The sequence below is a fragment of the Nanorana parkeri genome, unplaced genomic scaffold (assembly GCF_000935625.1).
Source record: "Nanorana parkeri isolate BGI_ZX_2015 unplaced genomic scaffold, ASM93562v1 scaffold228, whole genome shotgun sequence".
Lineage (NCBI taxonomy): Eukaryota > Metazoa > Chordata > Amphibia > Anura > Dicroglossidae > Nanorana > Nanorana parkeri.
In genome coordinates this window covers 1,304,346-1,320,579 of record NW_017306496.1, presented here as the reverse complement: position 1 = coordinate 1,320,579, position 16,234 = coordinate 1,304,346, and the positions used below count along the sequence as shown (strand labels likewise).

The window sequence follows — 16,234 nt, the reverse complement described above, 5'->3', positions numbered from 1 at the left end:
TCTGTCTGATCAGCTACAGGATCTCGCCTATACAATGCATTCCTTATTGTATACCTTGTCTCACTATAGAATTGTTGGGAAATTCTGTTGGTCTGACAAGCAAAATCTGGGATAAAATCTGGTTGTGTGTGACAACTAATAAGTAATTGTCCCCATTAGAGTGACCCAGTACACTGGTTGTCCTTAGAGTACCCCCTTAAAATGCTGCTGCAACATTATTTTCCTAAGGAGCCTGAGGAGCAGGGAGGCAGTGCTGAAAGGGAATGGGAAGTGGTGGGGTTGGAGGGGCCAGGAGGTGGGACAGACTTTGGGCTGCAGGGGAGGGTGGGAGACGATACTCTTCCGTCCTCCCTTAATGCTCAGCAGGGTACAAAACTCAGTCATTGGTTGCTGGGAACACTGCAGTCTTGGCAGCCAATGACTGAGGAGGAATGGGGACCTGCTGCAATTGCGGTCCCGATAGAACGGCTGCTCAGTCGGTGTCCAGACTGCGGTCCGCCATTCAGGGACCCATGGTCTAGGCCAAAGGTTTTCTTGCACCATCCAGTCTGCTCTAGTAATGTTAACATTAACTTTGAATGGTGATGCTGGCAACATTAAAAATAATCAGGCAATCATAGATGCTCTTATAATAACACAGAGAAGATCAGTTTGGTCAACTTATAATGGATTTCCCACTAATCACAAAAATGATTGAATATTGATCATTGACTCCTAGTTCATTGCAAGGCTTGTCCAGACCTTGCTTGAATCCAAGGGAAGTGCAAAAACCTTTCCTGCCACAAATCGGGTATCCATAGATAAGAGATGGCCGTCCCTGATTCAGCAGCTACTTAACCCTGCCAGCTGTCTGTGGGATCTTCTCCTCCTGCTTTTCTGTTCAGATAATAACATGATTTGTAGCTGAGCTGTCAGATTGTGCTGCACTAAATGATTGTACACTTCTACACCCTAATAGAATGGGAACTATTTGGTAAAGTGTTTTTTTAAATGTGACAAAAAGTACTTTTATGATGTTCTGATGGGACTTCATGGAGGAAGTTTCCTTTTGTATGTGCTGTGAAATGTCTTTCCTCACATTGAAACATCTGAGATGTTTTCATCTCTTCTTCTAAGCATTTGTACTCATTTTCCCTTCGCATTTGTCTAATGTAAATAGTGGAAGATGATTGTGTAAGCAGAGTGTTGTTGATGGACTTTTCCTGGTTTCCATGGAGGTGTTACTTTCACATACAGAGCTCATTGTTTTTCTATTCAATTAGATATCCTTGTATGCTTGAAATATTTGAGTTGTCCATAACGTTTTGCTAAGGATAGTGTCCCTTTTTAAAGGATAAGCCCTCCGTATACTGAGATTTCGTTTTTTGGAACAATATTGTTGTGCTGTAGGAAGTAAAGAGCATGATCTACGTAGGCTTCTGAATCCTAAGCGTTTCCTGCTGACTTTATGGCTTTCACAATGGGGCACAGGGCAAAACTCTGTATAGTCCGTCTTCTATTGCAAGGAGACCTGAAAGGGCCTCTAAACACAGGTAAGAAATATATTCTTACATAAGGACTAGATTCATCTTTACTAGGGATGCACCAATACCGGTTTTTCGGTATCGAGCACCAATATTTTTTTATCGGCACTCACTGATACCAAGTACTGATACTGGAAGTCCCATTAAGGAAGCTAGGTGGTTTTCTGATTAGCCAGGAAGGCTGTAAAGACTCGCCACCCAGTTTCCTGGTTAGCACGGAAGCCGTCTCCATGCTCCCTTGTCACCAGGTGACGAGAAAGCATGAAGCCGGCCTTCTGCCCAATCTGGAAGCTTGGGCCAGGTAATGACTCGCTGTCCAGCTTCCTGATTCGCCAGCTCCTGATCAATCGGGAAGCTAGGCGGCAAGTCATTACATGCTGCCCGGCTTCCTGGCCAATCAGGAAGCTGGACAGCATGTAATGATTCGCTGCCCGGCTTCCTAAAATCAGAAGTTTGGGTATCTGGGTAGGCATCGGAGCATTTGGACGAGTACAAGTACTCGCCCAAATTCTTGGTATCGGTATCGGTGCATCCCTAATTTTTACCAACTATTGTTTGTATGGGCAGTAAAAAAAAACAAAAAACTAACTACCGTGTTTCCCCGAAAATAAGACCTAGTACTATTTTTGGGAATTGCTAAAATATAAGACCTACCCCGAAAATAAGACCTAGTTGTGACCATTACCAGGGCCAGTGGTGGCGTAAAGGGGGAACTTGGAGAGCCACGGGAGAGAATCAGCGGTGCCAACGAAGCCAGCGCTAGAGGAAGCGAGGCGGCAGCGCAGGGAGCCGAGCCGCAGAAGCCGATACTTCCTCTATACCGCCGGCTCCTGTCACAGGCGGAGTGATACCAAATGCACTCCGCCTATGAGGAATGGATAGTGAAAGTGCGCTTCGCTCATTCTGGCCAGCGATTGGTTAGCAAATTGCTCTTGGAGAGGTACGGCACACCTGATTGCCTTGATCACCCTATTCTTAACTTTGCCATTTTGGATTATTTAATTTGGATTTGCATTAACTTTTGATTGTTGTACATTAAAAAAAAAAAAAGAGACCTACCCCGAAAACAAGACCTAGTGTGTGTTTTGTTTTAGCCCAAAAAATATAAGACAGTGTCTTATTTTTGGGGAAACACGGTACTAATGTGGTGGCTGAGCTGTTCCCCTTGACATTTTAAAGAAACTCCAGGCAGAACTTTTATTAACCTTTGCAGTGGGGCAATCCCCACACTGCAAGGGTTAACTGTTCATTTGTGTCTAGGTGCTAAAAAAGTGTTTTACTCACCTGATTCTTGGAGTCGCACTGCTCTTAGATCCGTCCTTCCAGCCTCACTCCCTCTCCTCTGCAGGGGTCTAAGGATCCTTGAGTCATCATGTCCATTACACTGTGTATAGGACATGGAGTCGCTGAGGGACATATCGTCACTGCAGTGTAAGAGAAGAGAGGCTGGAGGGAGCACTGTCACAGCCGGCGGGGTCCGAGGATCGGTTGAGTATAACTTTATTTTCCTCCCTAGACCAAAACGAACAGTTAACCCTTGCAGTGCCGAGGGTAGCCGCACTGCATCGGTTAATAACAGTTTTTCATTTCAAACTTACAGCTATTGTAGTGCTGGCAATGAGAAGGACTCTGTGTCAGAGATTATGGCTCACCCAACAGCCTAGATGAGGGAGGCTTTCGTCAGAACTGTGCCACAGAAGAGATTTAAAAAAGGTTTTCTATTTCTGCTGTCAAATGTGAGTAAACCCCATTATATGTTTGTGTTCACATTCATACAACAGGCCTAAAAATAATGTCTGCAAGCTACGCTGAACAATTTCAAAATGAGCCTGTCCCCTATCTTCTCAGGGAGCCTGTCCCCTATCTTCTCAGGGAGCCTGTCCCCTATCTTCTCAGGGAGCCTGTCCCCCAGCTTCTCAGGGAGCCTGTCCCCCCGCTTCTCAGGGAGCCTGTCCGCTAGCTTCTCAGTCTTTAACCCTTTGTTAGGACAGACTGTGTTCAAATCTAGTTTATAAGTGATAGTGAGCTCTGACAGCACAGTACAGACAGGATTAGTTATGATAAACATTAACTCCACACCCCCCTCCTTGAAATGACAGAGTATGGGAAAACGTCCGTTTTTAGAAAAGGGCAAGCAAGATGCCACCCCATCTCCCCCACCCCCCAAAGCACTCCCTGTTCTTTTTTTATTATACCAATAAAAATAAATATATAATATACATGCATGCATGCATACATACATACATACATACATACACACATACACACACACACACACACACACATACATACATACACACATACACCTTTCCCTGCAGTCTCCTAGCCACTCTGGTGACATTGTGGTAGCTTCCTCTTCTTCCTCAGCACTGGGTGGGTGTTTGGGCATTCCTACTGGATTGAGCGGTGCTCCTGTAATCACATGTGAAGGCCACTCAGCCTGGATTAGGCCTTGTTCACACCAAATGCAGACCAGATCTGGGTTGTGCCGCGTTTTTGATGCGTTCCGGGCCGTTTTTGGTTAAAAAAATATTTTTTTTTTAGTTTAGAATGGGCATTTAGTGCGTTCCAGTGCGTTTGCATGTGTTTTTGATGCATTTGTGTGCATTCCAGAGCAGGTAAAATAGGGCTTGCTGCAGTTTTTTTACATGCTCTGGAACTGAATGCTGCAGTGTGAACTGGAGCCCAAAATACCATTGGAATACATTGGACGCAGTTTTGATCCGTTCTGTAACTGCTCTGCTCCTGGAACGCGCTTGGTGTGAACAAGTCCTCACTGTGAGTCCAGGCTTTATGATGATACACCCCCCAGGGGGTTTGTCAAGGACAGTCTAGTGTCATAGGAAGTGGGCACTATGACATGAGCATCATTCTGCCTGACACTGGATGGAAGAGGAAGCTGGGAACAGCACTGGAGAGTGTATAGGGTAAGTAAAGAACGGGCACATTTTATTTAATACAGAAGGGGGTGAACCAGAAATTGAGAAAAACAAACAAACAAATCTTATAGTATAAAACAAAGCTGTTCCCTGACAAAAGAAGGTGAGAGCCAATGCTCAGGGCCCCAGTGCTGACACGAAAGGTTTCCATAGTTTGCTATCATCACAGCTTTCGAACAGAACTTCTGCTCGTAGTGCTGCTAACTTGGAAGATGGCCCGGGCCTCGAGCTGCTAAAGGGAGGAATGGCTTTTTCCCTTCACGCTTCATTTATAAATAATAATAAAAAAGATACACATGCAAGGCCTATGGGTTTGAAATCCACACACATCGTCTAAAGACCTTTCTCAGGAAATGCTTGAGGGACTGAAGCTTGTTAGACAAGCAGCTTATTTAACCCTGTCATTAAATGGTGCAGGGCTTCTGCTAGTCTGCAGTAAGTGTGTGATTTGTGGAGTATTGCCAGATAAACTGTGCAAACAGACTTACTGCATGGCTTCATAAGGAGCCGCTTGCATGCATGTCGTCTTGTATTCTTTGCACATAATATAGCAGCCTTTGAGATTTGCAGAGATGTACAAATATCTGCGTGTTCTGGCACTATCATAAATCTGTGTTTTCAAGTTGTACTCATTTAATTCTATCTAACAAGTATCCTCTGTAAGGACATGGAGAGTTATAGCGGGTAACCTGGTCAGATATCAAGAACGTCTCAGATCCTTGTCAATTATATTTGACCTATCATGACTGTTGAGTATTGTCACAATAACATTTGGGCCTAGTCTACCCAGGCTTCAGCTTTAACATGTTATTCTGAAAAGCAACGGGTACAACATCATTGACAAAGCTTTGAGCTGCTGTCTTAAAGCCCTTAGAGCGCCATTCAAATACATTTTACAAAATTCACATATGCTTTAAAACAAGGCCCTACTGACCACTGTAGACACTGTTGAGTAAGTCCTTGTCCTAAAAGTTTACAGCTGAACACTTTTTTCACTTTAGTTTTTTCAAAAGCTTATGTTTCCTCTTCTCCTGACAAGTGACTTGACACAGCGGATGTACAAGAAATGGGGGACATTCTGTTGTGAATTTTGAGAATGAATTGTTCCACAGATTCTGCAACAGGTCTTACCACATACCAGTACCTGTTTCTATTAAGTCTATGGGACATTGGTGGCAGCCCAGCATTACGTGTTTTTTTTTTTTACTGGTCTGGTCTGGCTGCAGACAGCGTGGGAGCCTTGCAAGTGCCGCGTCTCTCGACAGACAATTTAAAAATCAACTGAGCCGGGTGGAAAAATATTGGCTTATCAGATGTGCAGCTGCTTGAATACAATGGCCGGCAGCGGGGATTCCTTCATCCAGTAGTTTTTGGCTTTTTTTTTCTGATCTGCAAAATTCTACATGAAAAAAAAACTATTTTGGCAAATCTTTGCTATAGATTGATTGTTGGTAGTGGCCACATGTGTAGCACAACTAAATCAATGTGTTTCTGGTGAGATAGCTGCCCGTGAGAGGTCCAGTCTCAGTAGCAAAGAGAATTATTCACCAGTGTAGCCCTAGGCTTCAGCTAGTCTTTCATATAACCGTTTGGTAGAACGAATGAACTCTTCTTTTTTTTGTTTTAGTGCAAATCACAAAGCAGTCGAACACCTAAAAAAATGGTTTGGGACAATCTCAAAGATTTGAGATTGAAAGTGCCCCAGTTAAACCTAGTGGAAGATCTAAGAAGATCTAAGAACTTTGAAGACCGTGCCTGCATTTTTTTACTGCACCGTTTCAACTTTATTATCGGTTGATTGAACTCACAGGTGGTAGATTGCGTTGCTTCTGATGATTACTTGTCACCATATTTGTGATTCTAGGTGGATGTAAAGTTGTTGTTGTAGTTTAAAAAAAATAAATTTATAGGTATTTCAGTATAGTAGAAAGACAAAAAACAGTTGTACAAATCGTACAAAAGTTGTTGTAGTTGACCTGTGTATGGCTAGCATTAAGCTGGGTTTACTCGGTTAGAATTTAGATGGAAAACTGTCGTTTTTGGAACATTGGTTGGCTGTTCTAATAGTTAATGGGGTCAAATCGATGATCATTGTCAACTGTAGTGACAAAAAAACAAAAACGAACAGGATGGGAACGTTTTCTCAAACCAAATTCTAATAGTAAATGTGGTTTTTATTTTGGAATCCCCGTTCATTCCAAAATTGAATGTTAAAATGAAATGAAATATTGTATGACATCTGTCAATTCTCTGATGGCATTATTGAATGTTCTAATGAGATTTTTCATATGAACTTTTGTAAAAAATGTTGACCATGTACACTCCGCTTTAGTCTTTGTGTGTTTTTCCCTGTTTTTTCTATATTCCCTGTACTTCCAGACATGGTAAAGGTATAAAATAATTTAAACATAAATAATCCAGTTAGCTGAACCATGGAGCTGCAATAGATGTGCTCCCATGACTACATAAAGAAGAACGCTGGGGAAAATGTTTCTTAACCCTTACAGTGGGGCTACCCCCGCACTGCAAGGGGTTAAGTGCATGTTTATATCTAGGTAGAAAAATAAAGTTGCAGTCACTTGAACCTTGCAGCCGGCTTGCTCTTAGACCGGTCCTTCCAGCATCTATCCTCCTCGAAGGTTCCTTGAGTCATCACATCCTCTACACCAGCGGTTCTCAACCTGTGGGTCGGGACCCCTTCGGGGGTCGAATGACGATTTGCCAGGGGTCGCCCGGGAGTCTCCTGCTATTAGATAGCGGCTCCCGGCCGCCTGGGAGAGAAACACTTTCTCCCGAGCAAAGTAAACATTTTTTGTCTGACATTGGGGGCCGTAGGCCGCCGTAAGTCAGAAAAAAAAACACCACCCTAGGAATGCATAGCTATATTCCTATTGGCTATTTCACTTTGCAAGTTCTCCATCAGGTCCCCACTACTGATTGACAGCAGCAGAGGGTGGGTGCAATAGCTAGTTTGCTATTGGCTATTGCAAAGTGAAATAGCCAATAGGAATCTAGCTATGCATTCCTAGGATGTTTTATTTTTTAATTTTTATTCTGACATTTCTCAAGCTGCAGGTTGCTGTGTGATTTCTGCTGTGCTAGTTGAGAGTCCTCCTCAACCCTCTCCTAGCGCAGCAGTGTCAGTTCTCCCGCCACACTGCAGCAGCCGCGTCATTCCTAAATTTTAAGGTTGGGGGGTCACCACAACTTGGCAAATGTTACCAAGGGGTCCCGGCCCTAGAAAGGTTGAGAACCACTGCTCTACACAGTGCATAGGATGTGAGGATGCCGAGGGACATAACCATCGCTGGAGGGAGCGCTATAACAGGTGACCGACTGCAAGGTTTGGGTGAACGTAACTGTTTTTGCACCTAGACAAAAATAAGCACTTAATCCTTGCAGTGTGGGATAGCCCCACTGCAAGCGTAAAAAAATTATAATTGCCGGACTTCTTTATAAGGAATCTTTTACAAAACGAAATACTTGTCCCTAAAGGCTGGGATCGAAGGTTCTTTATTCTGTGTGTCAAGCTTAAAAGCCAAAACCTATTTAGCGATGAAGATCAACATTAGAATGTTGGTTTCCACCCGTAGCTTCTGGCCCATATATTTCACTTTGTCCTGAATTCTCTTTGACATGTCAGGATGGAAGTTTTTTTGGGCACTTTGGCAGATTTAGTTTAGGTATTTGTCCTTCCCTGCTTTTACTTTCAGGACAGTTTATGGTCACTCTGCGCTTCAGACTTCCAGGATGTGAACTTAAATATTCTCTTCTTACATGTAGCAAAGAAATGTGGTTACCTTGTACATTTGGGATTTCAACAGCTCCTGACTTTATCCTGCTTTTTTGTTAGCCAACAAAACTGTACTTTTGTGCGCTTAAACATTTTTTGTATGTCTATCATTGCTATTCCCTAAGAAAGAATGATTCATTCATTTCTAAAGACCTTTAGGCACTTCTGCATAGTAAACAGCTGCATCACATAATCGGTGTATACCCATGTCATGTGTGAATCATCACTCCAAGACTTGCCTGTACAGTCTTTCTGTACATTTCCGAGAATGTCAGTAAGGAAGGAACAGCCACAGCAGTCTCTACCCCGTCACAGTGACAAATAAAACAGATAATGTTGTGTCAAACTAGTACACATGAAACTAAATCTGTTACTACTGATAGGCAAATGCATTTATGCTGTTTGGATGCACTTTTCAGGCGTCTGTGACAGTCGTGGAGTGATCGTGATTTTTGAGACCAGGGTTCAGCTTCAACTCTTGCACTGGCCTAACCCCAACTAAGGTTGACTAGATATTGAAAGCTGATGGTCTGTGCTTATCACTGACATTTCTTGGAACTGTGCCTGGGAGAAGTTCAAACCCATATGAGCCTTGTGAAATCAAACCTAGATAGCTGCATTGTGCTAGGGCATACACAATGTTTTAGTTAGGACCTGTATTTTTGTCTTTCCTGTAAGAATCATTTTGTTGTTTTTTTTCATATCTATCTTATCTGGTGTAAAATTATTTTATGTAGTATTGGTTTATACATATTTCATTGAGACTTTTTTTTTTTCTCAACAGAGAGTGATGGGAGACGACCGTCCTTTTGTGTGCGGCGCTTTTGGCTGCGGACAGGTAAGGTTTTGTTTGCATTGTTAAAAGAGGGAATATAAATATACAATATACAGTTGGGTCTGAAAATAATTGGACACTGACACAAGTTTTATTTTGGCTGTTTAGCAGAATTAATTCAAGTTACAGTTAGATAAAGAATATGGGCTTAAAGGACAGTCTCTCAGCTTTAAGTTGAGGATATTCAGATCCATATTAGAGGAAGGGTTTGCATTTTAATACTTTTGGTAAGGGACCAAACGTAATTGAACAATTGACTCAAAATCTGTTTCATGGACAGGTGTGGGCTATTCCTTTTTGTTATTTCATCATCAGTTAAGCAGGTAAAAGGTCTGGAGTTGATTTCAGGTGTGGCATTATTGGAAGCTTTTGCTGTGAACCCACACCATGCATTCAGAGGAGCTTTCAATACAAATGAAACAAGCCATCCTAAAGGTGCCCATACACCTTACGATTATCGTACGATAATCGTATGCGATCGACTTTTCGTACGACAATCGTAAGGTGTATGGGTAGTGTGCAACCGCCAGTACTGTACAATCGTACGACTTTTGTCTTTCCTGCTTGTTCGGAAACTTCAGTTGATCGTACGATTTTCGCAAGGTTGGTGGTTTTTCCGTACGTCAAAAGTCGTACGATTATCACTGCTCATGCGCAAACAAAAATACGTGCGGTCGATTACCGCAATTCGTCCAGGTGTTTTTTTTAAACTACCGCTGATTGAACCTTGAGATAATCGGGGCAGGATGGGGCCGCCGTACGACAATCGTACGACGATTCGATCATCGGACGAAAAAAGTTTTGTACGATAATCGGCAGGTGTATGGGCACCTTAAGGCTACAAGAAAGAAATCTATCAGAGAGATAGCAAGAGCATTAGGAGTTGCCAAATCAACAGTTTGATACATTCCGAGAAAAAAGAACGCTGGTGAGCTCTTCAATACAAAAAAGGCCTGGACGTCCACGGAAAACAGTGGTGGATGATTGTAGGATCCTTTCCGTGGTAAAAAACAACCCCTTTGCAACATCCAGCAAAGTGAAGAACACTCTCCAGGAGGTAGGCATATCATTACCCAAGTCTACCATAAAGAGAAGACTTCACCAGAGCAAATACAGAGGGTTCACCACAAGGTGCAAACCATTCATAGGCCTCAAGAATAGAAAGGCCAGATTAGATTTTGCCAAAAAAAGATGTCTAAAAAAAGCCAGCCCGGTTCTGGAACAGAATTCTTTGGACAGATGAAACTAAGATCAACCTGTGCCAGAATGATGGGAAGAAAAAAATTACAGAAAAGGCTTGGAACGGCTCATGATCTGAAGCATACCACATAATCTGTAAAACACAGCGGAGGTAATGTGATGGCATGGGCATGCATGGCTTCCAATGGCAGACAGAAGCAGTCAGATGAATTCTGAAGTGTATAGGGATATATTGTCTGCTCAGACTCTGCAAAATTCAGCGAAGTTGATTGAACAGCGCTTCGTTTTACAGATAGACAATGACCCAAAACATACTGCGAAAGGAACCCAGGAGTTTATGGCAAACAAGTGGAATATTTTGCAATAGCCAAGTCAATCCCCTGATCTCTACCCGATTGAGCACACATTTTACTTGCTGAAGACAAATTTAAGGCAGAAAGACCCACAAACAACTGAAGACAGCTGCAGTAAAGGACTGGCAAAGCATCACAAAGGAGGAAACCCAGCGGTTGACAATGTTCATGCATTCCAGACTTCAAGCAGTCATTGCTTGCAAATGATTCTCGACAAAGTATTAAAAATGAACATTTTATTTAGGATTGTGTTAATTTGTCCAATTACATTTGAGCCACTGAAATAAGGGGACTATGCATGTTAATGGTTGCAATTCCTGAACGTTTCATATGATATTTTTGTTCAACCCCTTGAATTAAAGATGAAAGTCTGCACTTCAATTGCATCATGGTTATTTCATTTCAAATCAATTGTGGTGATGTACAGAGCCAGAATTATGAAAATTCTGTCAGTGTCTATAGATAAAATAAAAATAAATATTACTCGTTACAAGTACAGATACTTTTCGAGCTCCAAGACTAGACTAGAGAAAAATGTAAACGTTAGGAGGCAGCTGTCATTAGTAAGAAGCACACGGAGCTCCTGGGATTTGTACATCTCTGTTTTAATGTATGATTTTGTTTTTATAAATATAAATAAAGGGATGCACTGATACCATTTTTGCAAGTACGAGTATTGATACTTGTCCAAGTACTCACAGATACAAGTACTGATACATTTGTGTTTAGTGTCATGTGACAGTTTTTCTAAAACAATATCGACTAATGATTTCAGGACAGTGGTGGAGCGCCAGAACTAGGTCCCAGCTGCAACTCTGGTACTTCTCATGAAAATGCCAAGTATCTGCACTGGTATCTGAAAAGTATCGGTGTATCCCTAATAAATATTTATATCTATCCTATCTATCTATCTATCTATCTATCTATCGTGAGTGTGTGTGTGTGTGTGTGTGTGTTTGTGTACGTGATCATTTTTGTGTAACCAGTATTGCATTATGTGTTAAAGTCCATTTCCACCTTTTGTAAGTTATTTACATTTATTGTGGTAATGAAGAGATGCAGTGATGATGGATACATGTGCACATTTTCATGACTCGCATTGCAGGCTTTCTTAATTTTTTCTATGAAGGTTTTATTAGGCCTGAAGCCTAAAAATTCTAAATTTTCTCTACAGGAAATTCAGTCAGATACCAGGGTTGGATGGTAATTAGGCATTATTTAGCTGCCCCCTCCCTGTCACCCATTGTAGCATGATCAGTAAACACCAGCTCTGCCTTTACACACACAATACAGTGTCAAGGGAAGGGCTGGTGGGGGATATTTTCAAATTGCTTGCACAGCACATAGCTTTCCTCTTCATATCCTATTGGAGATGGCTGTCTAACAGAAAATGTAAGTTTCTGTGTTCATATACAACAACTGCATATGCCTGCTTCATGTACATTTGGTGTACATTGCTGGCATATGTTTTTTTTAAATAACTGCAAAGGTGGAAATGGGCTTTAAGCTTTAAAAAAAAAAAAAGTTGTGCATCTTTATATGTATTTGGGTACTGTCCATATAACCAGTTACAAAGGCAATATAATTCTAACATCTGGGGAGGGAGTATGCTTCATATACAGTGCATTCAGAAAGTATTCACACCCCCAGCTGTGAGGCCTTCTATAGAGAGGTGTGTGCCTTTCCAAATCAATTTAATTTACCACAGGTGGACGCCAATCAAGGTGTAGAAAAATCTCTGCAACCATCAAGAGAAATGGGAGGCACCTGAGCTAAATTTCAAGTGTTGTTGCAAAGGGTCTGAACACTTGGGGCCCATTCACACCACATCATCTCCAGACCAGATTGTTTCCAGACCCAAAATGCATCCTAATGTATCCCTATGCTATTTCTGGCCTCTGTTCACACCAACACAGTCCTTTCCAGACCAGACCAAAAAAATACTGCATGTCTCATTGTGTATAATATATACAAATAGGGGGATGGGGGGCTAGGCATATGTTTAAACACTTGAATACAGTTCTTTGGGTCTCCTTCACAAATATTCACTCATGTCTCATTTTGTCTGGTCTGAAATGCATGGAAACACATCAAAAATGCTTACAAACGTACCTGAAAGCCCATTTTAAGCAAAAAAATATCTTAAACGTGGCAAAACGCAATGCGCTGCATTCCAGATCTGGACAGGAAAATGGCGTGAACCTGCCCTTATGTCAATGTGATATTTAAGTTTTTTTTCTTAATAAATTCAAAGACATTTCTAAAATTCTGTTTTCACTTTGTCATTATAGGGTACGGAGTGTAGATTAATGAGAAAAAAAGAATTTAAACAACTGTAGTATCAGGCTGCAACATAAAATTGAAGGGGGGTCTGAATAATTTCTGAATGCACTGTATATGCACTTAAAGTAAAAACACATAGGCTGCTATTGATTACCTCACCTTCTGAAATACTAGTTGCCTCGCTAGCGTGCTGATCCTTTGCCTTTGATTCACTAACCTGGAATAAATATACATATCAGGAGTTCTGACTTCATGTGCTGCATTGGGTCAATACATTATTCAAGCCAGGCATCTAGCATATTTTTAAGGGGTAAATTTCCTCAGTACCAGTTTCCTTTCAAGCACACCACTTTCTTCTGGCATATAGATGCTCTTTGTCCTTATCCCTTATCATTGAGGCACGGTCCGGTGCGATCAAAATAGTGCTTGCAGCATGTTGATCGCACCGGACCGCAGGCACAATGTGCCTTGCGATCCCGTGCGGGCGACCGCACTGCGACCGGAGGGCGTGGCTACGGTGCCATTCACTTCAATGAACCGCCTTGCCCCCTCCTGCACCACTAAAAAGTGAGCCAGCCGCAGTGCGAGGCAGTGCGTTCTGGCCAGAATTGGGCCGGAACGCACTGCAACTGGTGTGAACGGGCCCTTAAGCAGCATTAGTGAGTCAGTCAACAGTAAGTGTATTCAAACATGCTTGGGTTAAACAGACCTATAGTAACAAAGACGCAAATCACCGCTAAAAACACAAAAAGGTTAAACAAAAATCAAAGAAGGCGCAGACTCGATGGAACACTGAATGTTTTCTGACGTCACACTTCTATAAAAATCTGAGGAAAATGGAAAGCTTGGTTATTGACCTGTAGTTACCAGTCTGATGTTGGCTTTCATCTCCTAAACAGTAATCCATGTTATTTGCTTTTGGCTGCACATATCTTCTCTTGTATTAATTTTGAAGCGTGGAGCTATGAATGATCACATCCTCGCATACACAGCTCTGTTCCACATATCCATGAATTGCAGGCACATCAGGCAGAGCCAACATTTGGCTAAGAAGGTGCAAGTACAAAGGCAATTATGAAATGTTTAGGAACTTCACTGCTAATGGTGTTGGCTGCGCCATCTATTCAATGCCAAAAGATGTCCAATTGGGACTTGAGCATCAGTGACTGAAATTACAGTTGTACAAGGGCTAAACCTTAGCAGGAAGCACTTCTCATTGGTCAGCGTGATCAGGGGACCATGCTGACCAATGATTGCCCGCCATTTGTGAGCATTATTTCAGATGCTGCAGTAAGGACTGTACACCTGCTGGGCGAGGATGGCAGTTCCAGCAAAAGTTTAACCAGTGGGGGTGGGGAGAGGGAGCAGATTTGTGTGGGTAACTTAATTTTCTCATATTTGTTAAGAAAGTGGAATCTGCCTTTTAAAGATTATGTCTGAGAAGTGTTGGTTGGCTCAATCAGCCTATTCATGTCATTTGTTTCTCGCTTCTCTTTTCATTAATAGAAATGTGCCGGCTTCTAGTTAACTGTAACATATGTTTTATATACCTGTCCACAGTACAGATGCATGACATTTCTCCTTGTTGCATCATTAATCGCTATGTAGCGTGTCTCACGGGAGCAACAAGAATTTTTTTAATAATCTTGCTAATAGGTGCTTTCTTTGAAGAAAAGTGAACTGAGTTCTATATTTAACCATTATATACAATTTTCCACCTTTTAAAAATCACCAAATATCTTGCAAATATATGAACTGATGGTTTTACTTGCGCTTTTGAAAGGAGAAACCTTCAACAAGATGTTCATTACGAGCTGTCATTACACATTACACCTGCAGACTCCTTATCAAAGATGCAATCAACTGCTATACTAACTCATGTACTGTAATTAATGGTATTCACAGATTCTTGATCCTCGCTCAGAGGCTGTTTACGTTGAATGAACAAAATACTAAAGCTACCAGAAGCGGTGCAAAACTTTAAATAGTTCTTGTTAGGACACTCCCTGCTTTGCTGGTTTGTTTTGACCTACACTGGTGTTTAAAAGAAAATATTCATTTTACGTTGTATGTCAGGAACCAACACTGGCTTTCATTATCAATGCTGTTACTTGAGATCACCATGATTTCAAGAGTGTTTGCTTATCAGCTCTATCCAGTGGAGTATGGAGAGTGTGGTGTGACACTAAACTCAGGATGTTAAATCTTAAAAATGCATCCAAGTACCTGAACTATTAACAAAAATGTATCTTATTTGTGTATCACTCGGCTGTAGGTCCTCAAATGATCTCTGAATTGGTGCTGATACTGTCCTTCCTTCTGAAGTGTGGCTACTTTTATTCCCCATGGTCCCTGTGTGTGTTGTAGCCACCGATCCAAACTTTCTCCCGTAAAAGAACATAACTTCAATACAAATTAACTAACTATACATGAGATTGTAGTCCATCACAGGAGTGAGCTTGGAGTGGTGACTACTTTACAAAACACAGGGACCATAGGGAACAAAAGTAGCCACCCTCTTGGGACAGTGTCAGCATGAATTCAGAGATGATTTGAGGATCTGCATTTGACTGAGAATAAGATAACTTTTTGTTAATAGTTAAGGTATTTAAGGGCATTTTTAGGCTTTGTAACTTATGCGTTTACTGTCAATTTAAATCACTGACGCATTTTGTCAGAAAGCTGTTCTACGGAGGATTGTCTGCCATTTTTCTCAAATGTAACACAGCAGTACTAAATTATAGCCTTATGATAAAAGTGTGTGTAATGTATAAACATCTCTCACCCAGTCTCTCTTTACTGTATATGATAAATGTTTGTGGATTTGAACTGAGATTTGGTGGTGTCACTACTGGGCTGCTAACTGCTCTCCTTGCTGGAAGCTCTGTCGTTAGGAAAGCAAAGCTCTCTTCCTCAACCAAGATGGCCGACCCAACACACAATGCAGAACAGGGCATGGCAAGTCCGTAATGGGGAAAAGATAGACCCCAGACAATACTTGTCATTAGTCCTTTCCTGTCTGCCTGCCTGCCTGTTTTTGGCTACACCTTCGAGTTCCTCCTTAAAATACAGAAAGCGGGAATTTATCATAGCAATTGCGAGTGCTTGAACTTGCATGGAATGTATTTGATGCACTTTGCACCATATTTATGATGCTAGTATAATGTTGTGGATAAATGAGGTTTAATAGACACCAGGAAAGAAGACTCGTAACTCCAGGCAAAAAGCTTAAAGGAGAACTATGGGGTCAGGGCTTTTCCCCATAGTTCTCCGGGGGGGGGGGGGGGAGGGGGGGAAGGCACACGCGC

General features: G+C 41.8%; 1 protein-coding gene across 1 annotated transcript in view; it reads left to right on the top strand.

Moving 5' to 3' along the window:
- ATF7 (activating transcription factor 7) overlaps window positions 1–16,234 on the top strand; it is a 108,664-nt gene that overhangs the window by 39,354 nt on the left and 53,076 nt on the right. Inside the window, exon 2 of the mRNA XM_018556216.1 lies at window positions 9,040–9,093. Within this exon, the coding sequence (XP_018411718.1) occupies window positions 9,046–9,093 (48 nt within the window). The 5' untranslated portion in view covers window positions 9,040–9,045. The remainder of the gene's footprint in view (window positions 1–9,039; window positions 9,094–16,234) is intronic.